Source organism: Papio anubis, chromosome 1 (assembly GCF_008728515.1).
Source record: "Papio anubis isolate 15944 chromosome 1, Panubis1.0, whole genome shotgun sequence".
Classification (NCBI taxonomy): domain Eukaryota; kingdom Metazoa; phylum Chordata; class Mammalia; order Primates; family Cercopithecidae; genus Papio; species Papio anubis.
The window spans coordinates 10,558,933-10,578,740 of record NC_044976.1 but is presented as its reverse complement, the minus strand read 5'-3'; the positions used below and the strand labels follow the sequence as shown (position 1 = coordinate 10,578,740).

The 19,808-nt window shown below is 53.6% G+C and overlaps 1 protein-coding gene across 1 annotated transcript; it reads right to left on the bottom strand.

The window, feature by feature from the left end:
* Positions 1-772: 772 nt before the first annotated feature.
* DRAXIN (dorsal inhibitory axon guidance protein) lies at positions 773-16,507 on the bottom strand. Its single transcript, XM_009193532.4, has 6 exons — positions 16,057-16,507; positions 13,610-13,800; positions 11,398-11,509; positions 10,875-10,964; positions 8,300-8,389; positions 773-2,954 (listed from the first exon to the last, which is right to left on the bottom strand). Exons 1-6 carry the CDS (start codon positions 16,505-16,507, stop codon positions 2,842-2,844), a joined length of 1,047 nt encoding a protein of 348 aa, XP_009191796.2. The 3' UTR covers positions 773-2,841.
* Between the last annotated feature and the right edge of the window lie 3,301 nt (positions 16,508-19,808).

The window sequence follows — 19,808 nt, the reverse complement described above, 5'->3', positions numbered from 1 at the left end:
CCTAAGGAAGAACTTCCTGGCAGAGAGGTTGGTTAGACACTTGACAGGGCTTTGGGATTCCCAGTTCTGGAGTTAAGAGGTTCCATCCACCCATGCCTCTTTGGAAATGTCAAATAGAGATAGCTAGGGCAAAGAGATGGGCCTGGAATTTCCAACCATGGAACTGCCCTGGCAACCAGTGACAGTTCTGTGAGCCTTTTAGCTTTGTCCTGACCCTCTGTGTTCTCCATGGCTGATGTCCTAGGACCGTCTAACAGCTGTCCCCTAGCCATAGTCATGCTGGGCTTTCTTCCTGCGGTACTCCTTAGGGTTCTAGCCCCACAGAGCCAGCACGGTCCCCAGTCACCACTTAATGTGAGGCATACACAGCATGTGGGTTGTCTGGTCTCAAGTACGAAGCTGCTGGCAGATCTGTCCTTTTAATTTTTTAAGTGTTTTGTATTTTTGGAGTCTCACTCTGTCGCCCAGACTGGAGTGCAATGGTGTGATCTTGGCTCACTGCAACCTCCACCTCCTGGGTTCAAGTGATTCTCCTGCCTCAGCCTCCTGAGTAGCTGGGATTACAGGCACCTGCCACCATGCCTGGCTAATTTTTGTATTTTTAGTAGAGATGGAGTTTCACCATGTTGGTCAGGCTGGTCTTGAACTCCTGACCTCAAGTGATCTGCCTACCTGGGCCTCCCAGAGTGCTGGGATTTCAGGCATGAGCCCTCGTGCCCGGTCTTAATTTTTGTATATTTGGTAGAGACAGGGTTGTGCCATGTTGGCCAGGCTGATCTTGAACTCCTGACCTCAACTGGTCCGCCCACCTCAGCCTCCCAAAGTGCTGGGATTACAGGCATGAGCCATTGTGCCCAGCCATATCTGCCTTTCAGCTAGCCTGCTTTGATCTCCCAGTTCCCCTGCCCTCTCTGCTCCCTCCCTACAAGGTTTCCATGCCCACCAAACTTGGATAGGGAGAGAACAAGCATATTTAGTTTCTTCTAGATCTGCCTGCTTGCCTTGGTGCCTGACCCCTGACCCCCACTGATTTTCCCAGCGCAGTAAACATCTCTGGCATCTTATGGGCGTGATCCAGGCCAGTGAGGAATTTGGCCAGGAAAGTCTTTTGTCATTTGCAACCTGGTTCGCCCTGGAACAGAGGGTTGGCCAGGAGTGAGATGCCAAGTGGGGGGATTTAAATGGTTTTCCTGAAGTGACCCCTGAAGCCAGATCTACTGGGACAGATGTTCTGGGTGGGCATTGAGAGTCTGGCCTGTTGGGGGCAGTTAGCTTCAGATAGCACCTCAATTTCAGAGGAGCCTCAACTTCCCAGTGGGTTCTGCTGCAAAAATATGGGGTGGGGTCCACGGATGGTTTTGTGGTCCTGGAAATCACTAAACAGTATGCAAAGTGGGTAAATGTGGGCAATATGTGTGGGGTTTTTTTTTGAGTCTGTGCTTGTATCAGAACCCCTGGGGTGGAAGCTCTCCAGAAAGCTGTAAAGTGCCTATCCAGGACTGGATGAGCAGGACCATAGGGACATAAAGGCCAACGTGATTCTTTTCCCCAAACACTTCGTATCCCAGGATATCAGCTACCAGACCACAGGGATCAACCTGCCCAACTCATTCCTGCAAGCAAGTATGTGCTTAAGTTGTATTTTGTTTTGTTTTTAAACATGATACATCTTTGTCCAGGGAAGGCAGAGAACAGTCAAACTATTTCAGCCGCAGAGAAAGGGACTACCAGGGTGTGAGCCTCTCTTGCCAAAAGCCTTGGAGTATCTGGAAGAAATTCTTGGTTGTGGGGTCGCAAGAACGTGGGCCTTGGAGCTGGACAGCCTTGGCCCAGGTTCAGGTCCTTGCTCTGCCATGTACTTCCCAGGACCTCTCAGTGGGGTCCCTGGGCCAGCAGCATCGCATTCCGTGGGAGCTTGTTAGAGCACAGAGCCCAGTGAGCCAGATGTGCTTTTTTTTTTTTTGAGATGGAGTTTCACTCTTGTCCCCCAGGCTGGAGTGCAGTGGCACGATCTCTGCTCACTGCAACCTCTGCCTCCCAAGTTCAAGTGATTCTGGTGCCTCAGCCTCCGAGTAGCTGGGATTATAGGCCTGTGCCACCACGCCTGGCCTAACTTTTGTATTTTTAATAGAGACAGAGTTTCCCCATGTTGGCCTGGCTGGTCTCGAACTCCCGACCTCAAGTGATCCACCTGCCTTGGCCTCCCAAAGTGCTGGGATTACAAGCGTGAGCCGCCGCGCCCAGCCAGATATACATTTTTAACTGGACCTCCAGGTGACTCTTAGCATGTTCAGGTTTGAGGAGCATTGACCCTGGGCAAGTCAGGTTAAATAACTCCAGTGTGCCTCAGGGTCCTCAACCTGTCGCATGGTGATAATGCCTACTTGAAAAGGTCGTTGTGATAATTCAGTGTGATAATGTATTTCAGCACTTAGCACAGTGCCTGGTATCCATATTCATCTCCTGCCGGTGGACTTTCCTTCCGGAAGTTTAAATTTCTTTTCCACTCTCAAAAACGCCACTTGGTTTTGAACTTGAAGCTGTTGCAGTGCTGGAGTTGAACAGCAGAGGGCACTCTCGGCATTGCCATCGCGGAGAGCAAGACACGCGGGATGGAGGCTGCGTGGGACCGGACTGTGGGTGTGCAGGTGCTGCGGACCGGCTCCTGGGCACCCACTCAGCTCATTCGTCGAGCGGCTCCCCTCCTGGGGTCGAGTGTACTGGGCCTGAGCCTGCAGCCTCAGTCATCTGTTCCCCCACTTGATCTCCCACTGCTAGTTATAAACAAATCGCCCGGCTTGTGCAAACCTCCCGGGCTCAGTCCCCAGTCCCGCGGGGCCGCTAGACGTTGATGAAGGATCCCTGGTCGCCGTTGGCCGTCTCGGGCTCCACGCAGCGCCCTTTCCTCCGTGTAACCCTGCGGTTCCGGTGGAATTTGGCATAGCAGCGCAGCCCTGGGCGAGGGGAGGCAAGGGGGTCAGAGGCGCCAAGGGCCGGTGCCCTCCCCTTCTTTCCCCTGCACGCTCGGGCCGGCCAGCTCTCTCCCGCCCTCTTTATTCTGCCCCGCAACCCAGCCTCCTCCCGGCAGCCCCAGTGAGCTTGAAAGACACGAATCCGGGCCGGGCGCGGTGGCTCACGCCTGTAATCCCAGCACTTTGGAGGCCGAGGCGGGTGGATCACGAGGTCAGGAGACCGAGATCATCCTGGCTAACATGGTGAAACCCCGTCTCTACTAAAAATACACAAAAATTAGCTGGGCGTGGTGGCGGGCGACTGTAGTCCCAGCTACTCGGCAGGCTGAGGCAGGAGAATGGTGTGAACCTGGGAGGCGGAGCTTGCAGTGAGCCGAGATTGCGCCACTGCACTCCAGCCTGGGCAACAGAGCAAGACTCCTTCTCAAAAAAAAAAAAAAAAAAAAAAAGACACAAATCCGGGGGAGGGGGAGAATGAACACGGAAGGAGCACAGAGAAGATTCAGAGCGGTAAAAATATTCTGTGTAACATGTAATGGTGAGACATGGCATGCATTTGTCCAAACCCATAGAACGAACTGCACAGTGAACTATAACTTACACTATGACTTCAGTTCGCAATAATAATACATCATTATTGGTTTGTCAAGCAACAAATGTACCGTGAGAGCCCGGGCACCATGGCTCACGCCTACAATCCCAGTGCTTTGGAAGGCCGAGGCAGGCGGATCACTTGAAGTCAGGAGTTTGAGACCAGCCTGGCCAATACGGTGAAACCACGTCTCTACTAAAAAAAATACAAAAACTACCCGGGCGTGGTGGTGGGTGCCTGTAATCCCAGCTACTTGGGAGGCTGAGGCAGGAGAATCACTTGGACCCGGGAGGCGGAGGTCGCAGTGAGCCAAGATCATGCCACTGCACTCCAGCCAGGGCGACAGAATGAGACTCTATCTCAACAAACAAACAAACAAACAAATGTACCACATGATTGCAAGATGTTATTAATAAGAGAAACTGGATGCAGGGACAAAGAAGGTATATGAGAACCACATTCTGTGCAATTTTTTTAGAAAACTGCTCTAAAAATAAAGTCCGCAGGGTACAGTGGCTCACACCCGTAATCCCAGCACTTTGAGAGGCTGAGGTGGGAGGACCGCTTGAACCCAGTAGTTCTAGACCAGCCTAAGCGACATAGGGAGACCCTATCTCTACAAAAAATGTAAAAATTAGCCAGGCATTGTGGCATACACCTGTAGTCCCAACTACAGGAGGGGCTAACGTGGGAGGATCCTTGAGCCCAGGAGTTCCAGATTGCAGTGAGCCTTGATTGCGCCACTGTACTTCAGCCTCAGCAACAGAGTGAGACTCTGTCTCAAAAAAAATTAAAAAAATAAAACACACAGATAAATTCAATTAAAAAGTCTATAATCTTGAACACTGAAAAGGAAAAAGTTTGCTAATTTTTTTTAAGTGGCTCAAATTCTGCCCTTCCCTGTAAAACATCCTATGGCTCTCCATTGCTTTTTTTTTTTTTTGAGATGAAGTTTTGTTTTTGTCGCCCAGGCTGGAGTGCAGTGGCACCATCTTGGCTCATGCAGCCTCTGCCTCCTGGGTTCAAGTGATTCTCCTGCCTCAGCCTCCCGAGTAGCTGGGATTACAGGCATGCACCACCACATCCTGTTAATTTTGGTATTTTTTTAGTAGAGATGGGGTTTCACCACGTTGGCCAGGCTGGTCTTGAACTCCTGTCCTCAAGTGATCTGCCCGCCTTGGCCTCCTAAAGTGATGGGATTACAGGCATGAGCCACTGTGCCAGGCCTCCATTTCTTTTTTGTTTTTTTCTGTATTCTTTCTTTTTCTTTTCTTTTTTCTTTTTTTTTTTTTTTTTTTGAGATCTGAGTCTCACTGTTGCCCAGGCTGGAGCCCGTGGCACCATCTCGCTCACTGCAAGCTCCGGGCCCCGGTTCACGCATTCTTCCTGCCTCTGCCTCCCCGCAGCTGGGACTACAGGCGCCCGCCACTCCGCCTGCTAGTTTGTATTTTTTAGTAGAGACGGGTTTCACCGTTATTGTGGGACGGTCTCGGGATCTCCTGACCTCGCGGATCCGCCTGCCTCGGCCTCCCAAAGTGCTGGGATTACAGGGTTTGAGCCATCACACCTCGGCTTCTTTCTTTTTCTTTTCTTTCTTTCTTTTCTTTTTCTTTTCTTTTTTTTTTTTGAGACAGGGTCTTGCCTGTCGCCTTCTGGACTGGAGTGCAGGTGATTTTAGCTCACTGCAACCCTCTGCCTCCTGGCTCAAGTGATTCTCCCTGTTTCAGCCTCCCAAGAAGTTGGTACCATGGTGTGTAAAGCACCACATCGGCTAATTTTTCTTTTTTGTATTTTTGGTAGAGAAAGTGTCTCTCTTACCTTGCCAAGGCTGGTCTCCAACCTGGGCTCAAGGATCCGCCTGCCTTGACTCCTCCCAAAATGCTGGGATTATGGCATGAACCACCCCGCCTGGCCTCCCAATGCCCACTTCTGTCTACCCTTTCTAAAACAACTGCAGGACTTTATCATATTATTACCTTTATAGCCCTTATTACTTACTTTTTTTTTCTTTTTTGGAGACAGAGTTCACTCATCACCCAGGCTGGAAATGCAATGGCACAATCTCTGTCACTGCACCTTCCACCTCCTGGGTTCAAGCCATTCTCATGCCTCAGCCTCCTGAGTAGCTGGAATTACAGGCAAGCCAGCATGCCTGTCTAATTTTTGTGCCTTTAGTAGAGACAGGGCTCTCACCATGTTGGCCAGGCTGGTCTTCAACTCTGTCCTGCCATCCTCTGCCTCTCGGCCTCCCAGTGCCAGGATTACATATGAGCCACCATGTTTGGCCATAGCCCTTATTATTTTCTAAAGACATCCTTTGTGTGTGTATTTCATTGTTGTCTGCTCATATCACTAGAATGTAATTCACGGGCACAGAACTTGCTGGTTCTTTTCACTACTGAACCCCAGTGTCCAGAACAATGTCTGATACACAGTAGGTGCTCCATAAATATTTAACTGATTAGGATGAGGAATAATCAGAACTACAGCTTTATTGTCGGTATGGAGACCCTTTGAGCTCGGGAGTTAAAGTTACAGTGAGTCGGGATCATGCCCACTGCATCTGTGCCTGGGTGACAGAGCCAAACCCCGTCTCAAAAAAATACTAAATTAAATTTAAAAGTCTACAATTTTAAAAATTGGGAAGAAAAAGATTTATTATTATCATTTTTTTTTTTTTTTTTTTTTTGAGACGGAGCCTCGCTTCTGTGCCCAGGCTGAGTGCAGGCCGGATTCAGCTCTCACTGCAAGCTCCGGCCTCCCCGGCCTGGCATTTCATTCTCCTGCCTCAGCCTCCCAGTAGCTGGGACTACAGGCTCGCCTATCTCACTCGGGCTATTTTTTTTTTTATTTCTTTAGTAGAGACGGGCTCACTGTGTTCGGCCAGATGGTCTCATCTCCCACCTCGCGGATCTCACCATCTCGCCTCCCAAAGTGCTGGGATTACAGGCTTGGTTTCACCACCGCCTATTATTATCATTTTTAAGACAGGGTTTTGCTCCGTTATCCAGGCTGGAGTGCAGTGGCATGACCATGGTAGATAATCTCTGAGGCTAATGTGAGCAAAACAGGACACGTATCTCAGGTCTACAGAGGGGCTGAGCCCCAATTTCCCCATCCAGGAGATGTGAATGCTGATTTGATATTGGATGGAACAGATTAATCATCATTCATTTTTGGCATTTTGTTTTTAAAAGAGTACTTGTCTTTCAGAGGTACACACTAAAATATTCACAGATGAAATACCTGTAAGCTCCCAGGAGTTGCTTAGAAATCATGTCGGAATAAGGAAAGTGTGTGAGAAATGACAGACACAGATTGGCCACAAGTTGGTATGTACTGAAGCAGAGTGAAGAGAAATGGGCGTTCATTAGACTATTCTGACTACTGTAGTATGTATCTGAAACTTTGCAGAATAAAAAATTGAAACTGGGCCGGGCGCGGTGGCTCAAGCCTGTAATCCCAGCACTTTGGGAGGCCGAGGCGGGCAGATCACGAGGTCAGGAGATCAAGACCATCCTGGCTAACACAGTGAAACTTCATCTCTACTAAAAATACAAAAAAAAAAAAAAAATAGCCGGGTGTGGTGGCGGGCGCCTGTAGTCCCAGCTACTCGGGAGGCTGAGGCAGGAGAATGGCCCGTGAACCCAGGAGGTGGAGCTTGCAGTGAGCCAAGATCGCGCCACTGCACTCCAGCCTGGGTGACAGAGCAAGACTCCGTCTCAAAAAACAAAAAACAAACAAACAAACAAAAATTGAAACTGGCTGGGTGTGGTGATTCATGACTGTAATCCCAGAACTTTGGGAGGCCAAGGCAGGTGGATCACTTGAGGTCAGGAGTTTGAGACCAGCCTGGGGAACATGGCGAAACCCAGCCTCTATCAGAAATACAAAAATTATCTGGGCTGGTGGCATGGGCCTGTGGTCAGAGCTACCTGCGGGGCTGAGATGGGAGGATCACCTAAGCCTGGAAGGCAGAGGTTGTAGTGAGCCAAAATTGCACCGCTGTGCTCCAGCCTGGGTGACAGAGTAAAACCCTATCTCAAAAACAAAACAAAACAAAAAAACCCTGAAACTACTTCCCCCACTTTCTTGGCTGTGTAAGTTTGGGCATCATTAAGCTTTCGGTGCCCCAGTTTGCTTATTTGTGTAGTGGGGATCATCATAGCCCCTTTCTATGGGTGGTCATGGGGATTTCAGTAGAAAAGAGCTCAGCACAGAGCCCAGCACACCTAGGCGAGATGGGGGCACGGAGGAGTTAAAGAGGCAGCTGGCCAAGTGCATCCTTCCCTGGGACATGCTGGGAAACCCACCCCCACCCCATTATCACACTTCAGTGCCTCCCCTGGGATAGAATTCTGGTGTGAAAGCGGCAGCCTTCTGAGGCTGGATCTAATTTAAAGAGATGTGCTCCTGTCTCCTCCCTTCTCCCTCCTCCAGATAGTAGGAGATTGCGCCAGCTTGTATTTCAAAAGTTGAGAAAAGCAAATCTGAGAAACGATGCCAAGAATCGGGACTAAATGAGTTCACAGATTGGGAAGGCACTGATAAAGCTGTTCTTGCGCACGTCTTCGGCTCCCGAGGGATTCTCCCACCTACTCCCCCGCCGCAGGCCCCTGATCCACCCTCTGCCGGGAAAGCTTGTCCCCCACTCAGTGCAGAACCAGCTTCGAGAAAAGGAGGCTTTGTGATTCTCAGAGCATGGGAAGCCCCCCGCAAAGGAGTCTGGACCCACCTTCCACACACATGCAGTCATCAAAGCATTTGTTGTTGAGGCCTCGGTTGTGGGGTGTGCAGAGATGCTCCCGCAGGTCACAGCAAGTCCCTGCCAACACAGAGAGCACGTTCAGTCAGCCGCCCCGAGCCGCCCCTCCCCGCAGCCCTGCACTCCGTCCTACTGGACAAGAGATCCATCATCTCTGTGGCAGGCCGTGCCCTGGCGGGGTGGGCCATCTGGTGTGCAAGGCTCCTGGGTGGAACCGCAGACGGATGTCATGGCCGAGGCCCCCAAGAGTCGGCGGCAGAGACCCCAGCTGCCTCAGATAGGCAACTGACTGATCACGGAAGAGCGAAGGTGGTATGAGGTCTCCTCCCAGAGAGACCAGAACAGCTGGGGGCTGCCAGGTGTGGAGTCAGCTCAGAGCTGGGAGGGACCTCAGGATCCCCAACACCAACGTCCTCTTTTGACAGATGGGGAAACTGAAGCCCTGGGCACCTGCCACGGAGCCAGTTCCCAGAGCGACGGTCCAGTCGGCCCAAACGCGGGCCTTTTCTTTGCGCCCAGGGTGAAAACAATGGTTTGGGAATGAAGCAGCCTGTCAGGGAGCTGGTGGTCTGCCTTATACGATGCTAATTGCTGGTTTGGTTGCTGTTCTGTGGAATATTCTGGTCATCGGTCTAACAATCGTGGTGCCATGGAGGTATGCCGCTGGGATCTCTCCTGGGGAAAGCGCTTGCTGGCGGCCTCCAGCTGGTACAACTTCAGGGCCACCTCCGCCCATGGCAGGCTGTTCCCAGCAGCCCCTGCCAATGACTGGCACAGGGGTTCTGGGGCCCAGCCATTTCTCCTCAGCATGTGCCTTGTTTAACAGGCCACCTCTGCACCGGAACGCCTCCCAAAGTGCTGGGATGATAGCATAATGTCTGAAGCTTCCCCCATCCAATCCAGCTTCCTCCCCCTCTCATCATTCACAAGTGTTTCCCAACCTTAGCCCACCCCCAAAAAAATCTGTTGCACTTTTTGTTTTCTTTTGTTGAGACAAGGTCATGCTCTGTCACTCAAGCTGGAGTACAGTGGTGCGATCACATCTCACTGCAGCCTTGACCCCCGAGGCTGCCTTAGCCTCCGAATAGCTGGAACCACAGGCGCACACCACCAAGCCTGGTTGGTTAATTTTTTTTTTTTTTTTTTTGAGACACAGTCTTACTCTGTCAGAGTGCAGTGGTGCAATCTCAGCTCACTGCAACCTCCGCCTCCCAGGTTCAAGCAATTCTTTGCCTCAGCCTCCCGAGTAGCTGGGGTTACAGGCGCCTGCCACCATGCCCGGCTAATTTTTGTATTTGTAGTAGAGACGGGGTTTCACCATCTTGGCCAGGCTGGTCTTGAACTCCTGACCTTGTGATCCACCCGCCTCAGCCTCCCAAAGTGCTGGGATTATAGGCGTGAGCCACTGTGCCCGGCCAAGCCTGATTAATTTTTTAAATTATTATTATTTTTGGAGATGGAGTCTTCCCGTGTTGCCCAGGCTGGTCCTGAACTCCTGGGCTCACATGATCCTCCCGCCTCGGCCTCCCATAGTGCTGGGATTACAGGTGTGAGCCACTGCGCCAGGCCTCACACTTCTAACTTACCTCAGTATCTGCTTCCTGAAGGGCCCGACGGACCCCCAAGAGCCCCCAGCATTTAGGACATTAGTTACAACGTCCAGCTTCTTGTTTTTAGACTGTCTCCATGGGGACAGGCTGCCAAACAGTAAGGATGTCACCAAAGGCATCTCCAGAATGCCCGGCAGTGTTGTGATGGGACAAGGACAGCATTAAGCCCTGCCTGGCGTCAGGAGGAAGAGGGCAAGACAGGATCACCCCGATTCAAGACACCGTGGGGCTGTGAAGAGGCTTTCCAGCCAGGCCAGGTTGGAGCCACTTCCTAACTGTGTGACCTTGGGCAAGACAGCCTCTCTGGGGCTCAATCACCTGACTTCAAAACTGGGTTGTTGTGAGTAATGTAATTTTTTTTTTTTGAGATGGAGTTTCCCTCTCGTCGCCCAGGCTGGAGTGCAGTGGCGTGATCCCAGCTCACTGCAACCTCCACCTTCCAGGTTCAAGTGATTGATTCTCCTGCCTCATCCTCCTGAGTAACTGAGATTACAGGCATGTGCCACCATGCCTGGGTAATTTTTGTATTTTTAGTAGAGATGCGGTTTCGCCATGTTGGCCAGGATGGTCTCAAACTCCTGACCTCAGGTGATCCACCCACCTCGGCCTCCCAAAGTGTTGGGATTACAGGCGTGAGCCACCATGCCTGGCCGTGAGAAATGTATTAAATGAATGAATGTCTGACGGCAACTCTCAGGAAAGTGGCAGCTGTTGTTATTATTTATCATCCATGAAGGGTCAAGGATCCTCAGGTCCTGCACACATGGGAACCCCCACTCCCACCCAGGTTTCCTCTCAGCACCCAGCCTGGTGCCTTGAATGTGGGCGCTGGCTGCTGCCCGGAGAAAAAGGAGGGGGGCGGAAGAGGAAGGAAGACTGAGCCCGGGAGAGAGAGGGGAGGGGGCGGCGTGCGACTGGGTCATGCAGGCTGGTACCTGGCAGGCAGTCTTGGTGATGGTCGCATGGTTCCCCTTCGACTGGTGATGTTTCGTTACCATCACTGGAGAGTTTACCCCGGTGTTTCTCTGGGGACAAGAAGATCTGTCGTTAGAAGCTGGGGCCCAGCAGAGCAGAGGTTAAGCACAGGGACTCAGGTGTTGGAGTGCCCATACCACCATCCTACAGCGTGGCTTGGACAAGGCACTATACACCTCTCTCTCTCTGCCTCAGTTTTCTCTTCTCTAAAATGGGATCAACAGTACTACGGACCTAACAGGTATTTTCCCCCAGGGTAACATGAGTGGAAACATGGAAGCGTGTGGCACGTGATAAGCATGTGACAGCATTCTCCATTCCAAGAGGCATTTCCAGGTTAGGCTCCATGCTCTCCCCCTCTCCCCGCATACCACCTTTGGACATCTGAAGATCAGACAGGGCTCACTGGGGCCCCCACCTCAACAGATGGTGAGGGAGGGCAGGGTGCCCAGGCATGGAAGGTGGTGGGGTAGGTGGGCATACCTTTCTTCTTTGCAGAGGGCCAACCATCAGGTTTTAAGTCTTCATAATCGGTCCAGTCGAACAAGGCCATGTCCAGCGTGGGCATCACCTCCCCATCAGGCCTGGGCTGTGCCTGTTGGAGACGGTGAAGAGGGAGGGATGTTGGAACCTTCGAATCCATGGAAGCAGGAGTGTGGAGTCCCAAGACCAGAGGGCAAAAAAGAGGCTTCTCAGAGGCTACCTCATCCTCTGCTGGGCAGCCTGGAGTCTCGGCCCGAGGACGTAAAGATGGCTGCCGCGGCCGGGCGCGGTGGCTCAAGCCTGTAATCCCGGCACTTTGGGAGGCCGAGACGCGCGGATCACGAGGTCAGGAGATCGAGACCATCCTGGCTAACACGGTGAAACCCCGTCTCTACTAAAAAATACAAAAAACTAGCCGGGCGAGGTGGCGGGCGCCTGTAGTCCCAGCTACTCGGGAGGCTGAGGCAGGAGAATGGCGTAAACCCGGGAGGCGGAGCTTGCAGTGAGCTGAGATCCGGCCACTGCACTCCAGCCTGGGCGACAGAGCCAGACTCCGTCTCAAAAAAAAAAAAAAAAAAAGATGGCTGCCGCAGGCTCCTGTTCCAGTGTTCACTAGGTTAATTTCCTCTCTTTGCAGCCATTACTCAAGAAGAACCATGCAGACACACACAGGTGAGTTACCCACCAGGCCCTCTGAGGAGGGGCGGAGACCACCCGCAGGCTGGGAAGGCAATCTTGCTTGCCCAGGGTCTTTAAGCCCATGACGAGGGAGTTGGGCTCCCTCTCCCATAAATAAAAGCCAAGCCATTCACTGGACTTTCCCATCCCTTCCTCTCTCAGCAGAGGTTACCAGCTCTCCGCGGCACCATTGAGGCCACAACCAGGGCTCAGTCCCACTCACAGCCCAGGTCAGTGGCCCCAGGAATGCAGAGGGCTAGAGGTCCATGGCTGGATCTACACATGGGTCTGTGCGCGCACTAGGACATGGGCAGGAACTGCACCTACTAGGCTGGGCTGCAGGGGGCCTTGGACGATGACATGGATAACCATGCATTCCTGAGAAACGGTCCGCAGCTTTCATCACAGTCTCAAGGGCGTGCAAGACCCCAAAAAAGGATAAGAAAGATCTGCTGCTAAAAAAGCTTCATTTCTTTTGTATTTTTAGTAGAGACGGGGTTTCACCATGTTGGCCAGGCTGGTCTCGAACTCCTGACCTCAGGTGATCCACCTGCCTCGGTCTCCTAAAGAGCTGGGATTACAGGTGTGAGCCACCCATCGCACCTGGCCTATTTCTTTTTTATGTATTTTTTAATACATATACGTTATTGATCCTTTTAAATAATTTTATTTTGAAAACCTTTCAAAGCCACAGAAGAGGTGCAAGAATGATGCAGTCAGCTCCTATATACCCCTCTTCTAGAATCACCAGTGGGTAGTGTTTTTGTCACATTTGCTCGCTTACTTTCTCTTCACATATATATTTTTTTCCCTTGAGACAGGCTGTTACTCTGTTGCCCAGGCTGGAGTGCAGTGGTGCAATCATGGCTCACTGTAGCCCTGACCTCCTGGGTTCAAGCGATCCTCCCACTTCAGCCTCCCAATTAGCTGGGACCACAGGCACATGCTTTCATGCCTGGCTAACTTTTTAAAGAAGTTTTATAGACACAGGGTCTCCCTATATTGCCCAGGATAGTCTCAAACTCCTGGGCTCAAGTGACCCTCCTGCCTTGGCCTTCTAAAGTGTTGGAATTACAGGTGTGAGCCACCGCGCCCGGCCCACATACCTTTTTTAAAGATCTGACGCAGATGGGTCCAAGTGTTAGCTAATGCTTATTAATTCTGGGTCTTGACGACATGGTTTTAAAAATCACCCTTATTATGCTTCATGTTCCTCTGTATGCAGAAAGCTCCTACCCAGGCCTCGCTGCTCTCCATGCAGACACCAGCATGCTGAGCTGCCGCTTGCCTCCTTGGCTGTCCCCAGAGTGGGCCCCTGGGACCACTTTGCCCTGGACAGTGGCAGCCCCTTGTCAGGATGGAACACCCACCAGGGCTGGAGTTAGACTGGATGAGCAGCAGGAGATCTGGTTTCAATCTAAGCTCTGTGGCCTCCTGCCCCCGTGCCTCAGTCTCCCTACATGTACTAACAGGGTTTTCCATGACATGGGTTCAAGGACCCTTCCAGATCCGAGGCTGTTTGGGGACCCCTTACCTGGGGCTGCAGGGAGGTGACAGGCAGGATCAGGGACTCTTCTGTGGCAGGTGCTGCCTCAAAGGTGGTGAGGAAGAACATGGTGGGGGCCAGGCTGGTGGAGGACTCCTCCATGGCTGCGTCCAGCGCCTGGGCTTCGGAGAGCTCCGCCTTCTTCATCAGGGAGCTGGGACCTCGGACCAAGGCTCGGCCTGAGACACAGGGTGGGGAGCACAGGGGCTGTATCTGCTTGCCACCTCGTGGCGGTCTATAGTAGAACACACGTTTTATGCTACAAACTGGGAGGTAGCAGGGACCATGTGACAAGCCCTTGGTTCAGCCCCCATCCCTGCTTCCTACCCTTCTTGGGGGGGAGGGGGAGGGGAACTTGGAGGAAAATGTCTTGGAAGAACTTGCAGTGTCACTGGGAAGACAGCGCAAGGATTCTCCCTGTAAAGCAACATTCCAGCAAGTGCAAGTCCAGGTTGGCTGGGCGCAGCCAGATACGTAAGTGTAACAGATGGGAACTAGTAGGATTAACCATGGAAGGCTTCCTGGAGGAAGTGAAGTTTGAGTAGGGAGAAGTGTCATGAGGCTGAGAATCATTGCAGTGGCCTTTCAGAAAGCTGGGAGGTGGGAATCACTGCTTACCACACACAAGTGAGAGCATCCTGTGTGGTGATAATTAGTCATCACCCCTCTAATGGAGCACCTGCTGTGTGCTGGGTACCAGATGAGCTGCATCACAAGCATTATTTTATCTAACTACTGCAAGACCTCTGGGAAGTGGGTGCTCCTTCAGTCTTACCTACAGGGAAGGAAACTGAAGCACAGAGAGGTTAGGTGACTTGCCCAAGGATGCACAGCTCATGAGTAGTAGGGCCTGGATTCAATTCCAGCAGGGCTGGAGTGCAGGGGCTCAATCTTGGCTCATTACAACCTCTGCCTCCAGGGTTCAAGTGATTCTCCCACCTCAGCCTCCTGAGTAACTGGGATTACAGACCTGTGCCACCACACCTGGCTTATTTTTGTTTTTTTGGTAGAGATGGGTTTCTCCATGTTTCCCAGGTGGCTCTCGAACTCCTGATCTCAAGTGATCCGCTCGCCTCAGCCTCCCAAAGTGCTGGGATTACAGGTGTGAGCCACCACGCCTGGCCCGGCCTGAGGTTTCACAGCCAGTTGTCAGCAGAACAGGGCCTACCCCGCAAACCTTCTCCGTTCCCCGCCTCCTCCTCTCCATGTCAACTCTCTCAGGAGGCCCGGCTGCAGCCCTGGAGCTGGGGGAGCAGGAGCCCAGCAGGACAGGTCCACACCCCACACGTGCCCTCTAGCTGTCCTCAAGGGTGCCAGCATCCTCCCCCAAAAGCTGACACAGGTGACCCCAGGAGTGGGAGGCTGAAAGTCAAAGCCAGGGGACCCTGACTGGCCTCTGCCCACTTGGGGGGTTCTCAGGCCTCGCAGGGAAGCCAGCCTCAGCTGTTTGCATAAGAGGCGCTGAGGCTCCATTGCCTTCCTGCCAAAGAACCCCGCCACCACCACTGCGTTTGTGGCACTCGGCATGCCCCTAGAGGCAGTCTGGTCACACAGAAAGCTTAGAAGCTGAGTTCCCTGGCTTAGGGCCAGGCAAGGCTGGGAGGAGCCACCTGACTGGAGCTGCCAGGATATGTCTGCTCTGAGACTGAATGGGCACCGGGAGGGGGAAGCCCGGGCCAGCAGGGGGCTAGCTAGCTCCCAGGGGATGTGGAGGAAATGTTCAGGAAGGTGGGAAGGGCTAGGGGCGCACCGAGACAAACAGGGCAGAGGCAGGAGCAGGAGGCAAGTGATGCTTCTCCTGGAGTCACCTGCATCCAGGTTGGAGGACACTGATTTGGCCTCAGCACGGGGCTGGGATTAACCAGAGCAATGACCGCTCGTGGCCCTGCCAGCTGAGCCCCAAGTGCCCCACTAACCAAGTCTCTGCAACGACACTGAGGGTAGGTAGGACCAGTCTCTTCGCTTTACAGAGGGGAAAACCAAGGCACAGAAAGAGAACTTGCCCAGGGCCACACCCGAGTAAGTGGTGGAGGCAGGACCTGATCTCAGGCAGACCTGGCTTCAGAGTCTAGGCTCTTAGCCCCTACCCGATGCTTCAGAGTCGAGTAAGGAATGTGCTTGGAGAGCACTGAACTGTTGCTCCATCTCTACTCAGAACTTACAGTAGGAGAAATTTAGGTAGAACTTCCTGATTCAGAAGGATGATCTGTTGATAAGACAGATTCTATTGCAATACATCCTTCTCCTCTTCCCATGCCCCAACCCTAGGCCTCTCCCCGCCTCCTCCCCTTACCAGGTCCCTCTGAAACCCCTCCTCTCCTCTGGATATTCTTCCAGGGACCTCACAGCCCTGATCCATCCCTGCATCCTGTCCTGCTCCCCTCAGTCCATGGCAGGAATTCCCCCATCCCCACCCCTCGCAGCTCTCCAGCTACCTCGGTGCAGCCTCAGCCTGTCCCTGCGTCTCTTGTGCTCCCTGCTGCGTTTCCTGGCCCTCTCCCAACCTGGAGGTCGGTTCTCCTTCTCGGGGTAGGGCACTGCCAACCCCAGGAGCAGGTCCTTGTCCTGCAGCAGGCCTGCAGGACTCTGCTCAGGCAGCGGCCCTTCCGCCTCTGGCAGCCTGGAGGCCTGCCTGGTGGCAGTGACCACAGCCCCATCCTGGACCTGGCTGGGCAGGCCTGGGCCCCACTCCTTCTTGCCCAGGCCCCGCCGGCGGTGGTGGCTGGCCTGAGGCGTCCACAGCGCTGGGCCTGGGAGGTCGATGTGATTCTCAGGGAGGTTCCGAGCAGGGGTGCCAGGTGCAAGGGCGCCTGCCAGGCTCAGCTCCAAGGGCAGCAGGAGGACAAGGAACAGCATGGGGGCGGTGAGGGTGGCAGGCCCAGCCATTGGCTCCTCCCTGCAAGAAAAGCAACACCATGAATTTGAAGCCCCAGGCCCCTCCTCTGCTGCCCCTCCCCGCTCAGATGATTAAAGCCCAGTTTTTCTCAACAGCCACAGAGGGGGATTTAGACCCTGGAGATATTTGGCAATGCCTGGAGACATATTTTAGTTGTCAAAACTGGGGAGTGCTACTGGCATGTAGAGGTTGGAGCCCCGGGATGCTGCTAAACGCCTGACAATGCACAGGACGGCGCCCCGAAACCGAGATTCATCCGGCCCAGAAAAACAACAATGCCGAGGCTGAGAACCCCCGGCTTAAATCATTTCAGCAGCATCCAAGTTCCAGATCAGTCCAGAATTCCTTTCTCTGCACAAACCTCTGCCCCTTACCAAGTCCCCCAGAAGGGAACTGAGTCCCTCAGAGCTCAGAAATGTGCCTCTAGGCCCTGAGACTTGACTCGGAGCCTAATTCCATACAAATGGAATAATAGCGTTTGAACGCACGCTGTGGGCAGGACCCACGTTAAGAGCTTTGTGTGAATTCATGTCACTTCGCCCTTTCAATAGCTCTCTGAAATGGCTCCTGTTATTTTCCTCATTTTTCTGAAGTGGCAATTAAGGCTCAGAGAGGTTAAGTCACAACTGGTAAGTGGCACTATGTCATTTCTATCCCTGAGCCCTGAACCCTGTGTGGTGGTCCCAGGATGGCCCAGTTCTGCCTTTTTCTTCTCCCACGATGAGCTCTGAGGCCCCAGAATGTTCTGACACTGTCCCTTCCCCTGGCGGAGGGGCTTTGGGGACAGCTTTGCAGACTTGGCTCTGACCCCTGCAGGGTAGACTGAGCCAACCGGACCTAGCCTCGGGACAGCCCCCTCAGGGGACCCAGTGCCCTCCCTCCACACTAGAGGGAGAAGCTGCGGCTCAGGGGATGGTGGGGGCGTCTGTCAGACTCTGGAGATCTCCTGCCCCCGTGGGCCACCCGCAGCTGCTCCCCCACGCACCCCGCTCCATTGCACCAGCCTCACTGTATCCTGGAGCTCGGCACCAGGTTAGCCAGGCTAATTGAATTTTTATGGCCTCCCGAGTATTCCACTAGGCTGGCAAGGGTGCTTACGCCACCGTTTCTTTGTGATTTGTGACCATATAATTGCCCAGGGCTGAGGAAAGGTTGGTGGGCCTGTGACGTGTCCTTGCTTCCTGGCGCCTCTCCCTGCGGTCCCCATGCTGGCTGGCCCACCCCAGTGTCACCTTAGCTGATCCCAAGTGAGGGTGGGAGGGGCGGGGAAACTGCTGTGCCTTTGGAGCCCTGACCACCCACTCGGGGAGGGGACGGGGAAAACACCTCCTTCAGCCTCACAGGGTCTGTGGTGGCTTCACCTGGCTCTGCCTCCATCCCAGCCTGGCATGTCCTGGTCTCCTGGGATCCTGGGCCCTGGCCTCCACTGCCCACAGCTCCGCTCTTCCTAGAACCATGGGTGGAGACAAGGAGGTGGCCATCACTTTCCATCTTGTCCCCTATCCCAGGGATCTGGCTGAAGATTCTGAGTGAGCCTTGGTGACGTGCGTGGGACCCTGGGACAGGCTTGTTGTGACAACCTTGTCTCCCATCACACCTGCATCCGTTCCTAAGGCCACAGACCCTGCACCACAGTCCCTGCTACTGTCCTGGTCACCTCACCAGCAACAGAAGGCACTGCCCCACTGGCCTTGCTTCCGGCCCTTCCCTAACAAGTGTTCTTGAGGCCAGAGCTCAGCAAGCGGGACCTGTGCCCTAGTTCCTGAAGCAGCCCAGGGGGCAGAGGAGCCCATTTTGAAGGCCTGTCACTCAAGCATTGTTCGGGGCAGAGGGAACCTCAATCCTTCTTCAGGGCCAGTGGATTAGGGCTGCTCTCTGGGCTGGTGTTTAGCCTGACCACTGCCAGACTTCGCCCCCTGCTCTTCCTGTGACTGGAAAGGCAAAGCGCGTATGGGATCCTGTCCATGTCTGAGACCCAGCCCTGCCTTTCTGTCCTGCAGGGACATGACAGCCTGGGAGAAGCCCAAAGAGCATCCCAGGGACAGGGAAACTTCGGGGCGTTGGCCAATGAATGGAATCACTGCCTCCTCCTTGTCCTGGGGGTTGAGGAGAATGAGGTAGAAAAACCCAGACAGCGCGGGCAAGAGAGCAGAGGAGGCTCGGCAGAGAGGTGGGCAGCTTCTCAGCTAGACTGCTGTCCCCAGGGACACACAAGGCTGTCAGTAAACCTCACAACCAGCGTCTGAGCCTGGTCACCAGCCTAGGTGCTGGTCTTGGAGGACAGTTCCTCCCCTGCAGAGCCAGGAGATGAACCCCCACTCCCACCCGACTCCAACACCCCCAAGCAGCATGGTCCCACCCGGACTGCCATCTCCCCAAGCTCTGTTGCCAAGACCCTATTTGGCTGTGGGTCTGTTCACTGTGCCCATCCTGCTTCAGGGCCAGTGGATCCCCAGTCTGAGTGCCATCTTTGTTCCCTCCCATGCTTCAAGCCCCACATATCACCCACGCGGCCAGCCTGGGACAGAGGAAATGGGATTTCAGTGTGCAGTGCCAGAGCACCCATGGGGGTGCACCCAAGGGGGCTCCATCCTCTCCCCAGACCCAGCACATACTGGTGGTATGGCTACTCGGGTTGTGACCCTTATCTGCTCAAAACTGTCTATGGCTCCCTATTGCCTTCCCACATAACCACAAACTCCTTACTTTGGCACTTAAGACCTCATGTAATATGGCCCCAATCAAGCTTTGCAGCTCCACCTTCTACTTTCTCCCCTTCACAGGCAACAGAGATTGCTCCCTAGGCCCCAAACACACCCCCGCTTTCTGGATCTCCGTTCTCACTTAGGCTGTCCCCTCTGCCTGGAACCTCTCCCCTCCTCCCTCATCTCTCTCCGTCCAAGTCCTGCCCATCCTTTGGGACTCAACCCAAATGTCCCTTCCTCCAGGAAGCCTCGTTCAGTCCCCTGACTCGATGTGCTCCCCACCTGGTGCTCCCACATGCCTTTGTCCTGCTCTTGAAGACCTCGTGTGTCATTTTGTGCTGGGGCTGTCAGGTTTTTTAAGCCCCTGGCTAGACTGGAAGCTTCTAAAGGACTGCGCCCAGTCTCCCCTCTGCTCTGCAGCATCTCCAGGGCCCTGCACATAATAGGCACCAGTAGCCATGGATCAGAACAGAAGTGGATTGAGCACAATCCAATTTATATATCAGGCTGGGCGCAGTGGCTCATGCCTGTAATCCCAGCACTTTGGGAGGCCAAGGCGGGTGGATCACCTGAGGTCAGGAGTTCG

Coding starts and splice junctions, on each gene's coding strand:
- DRAXIN (XM_009193532.4), bottom strand. CDS start 16,507: ATGGCTGGGCCTGCCACCCTCACCGCCCCCATGCTGTTCCTTGTCCTC. Junction 13,801..16,056: donor CAGGCTGAGGCTGCACCGAG/GTAGCTGGAGAG, acceptor CCTGTGTCTCAG/GCCGAGCCTTGGTCCGAGGT. Junction 8,390..10,874: donor TCACCAAGACTGCCTGCCAG/GTACCAGCCTGC, acceptor CTGTGTTGGCAG/GGACTTGCTGTGACCTGCGG.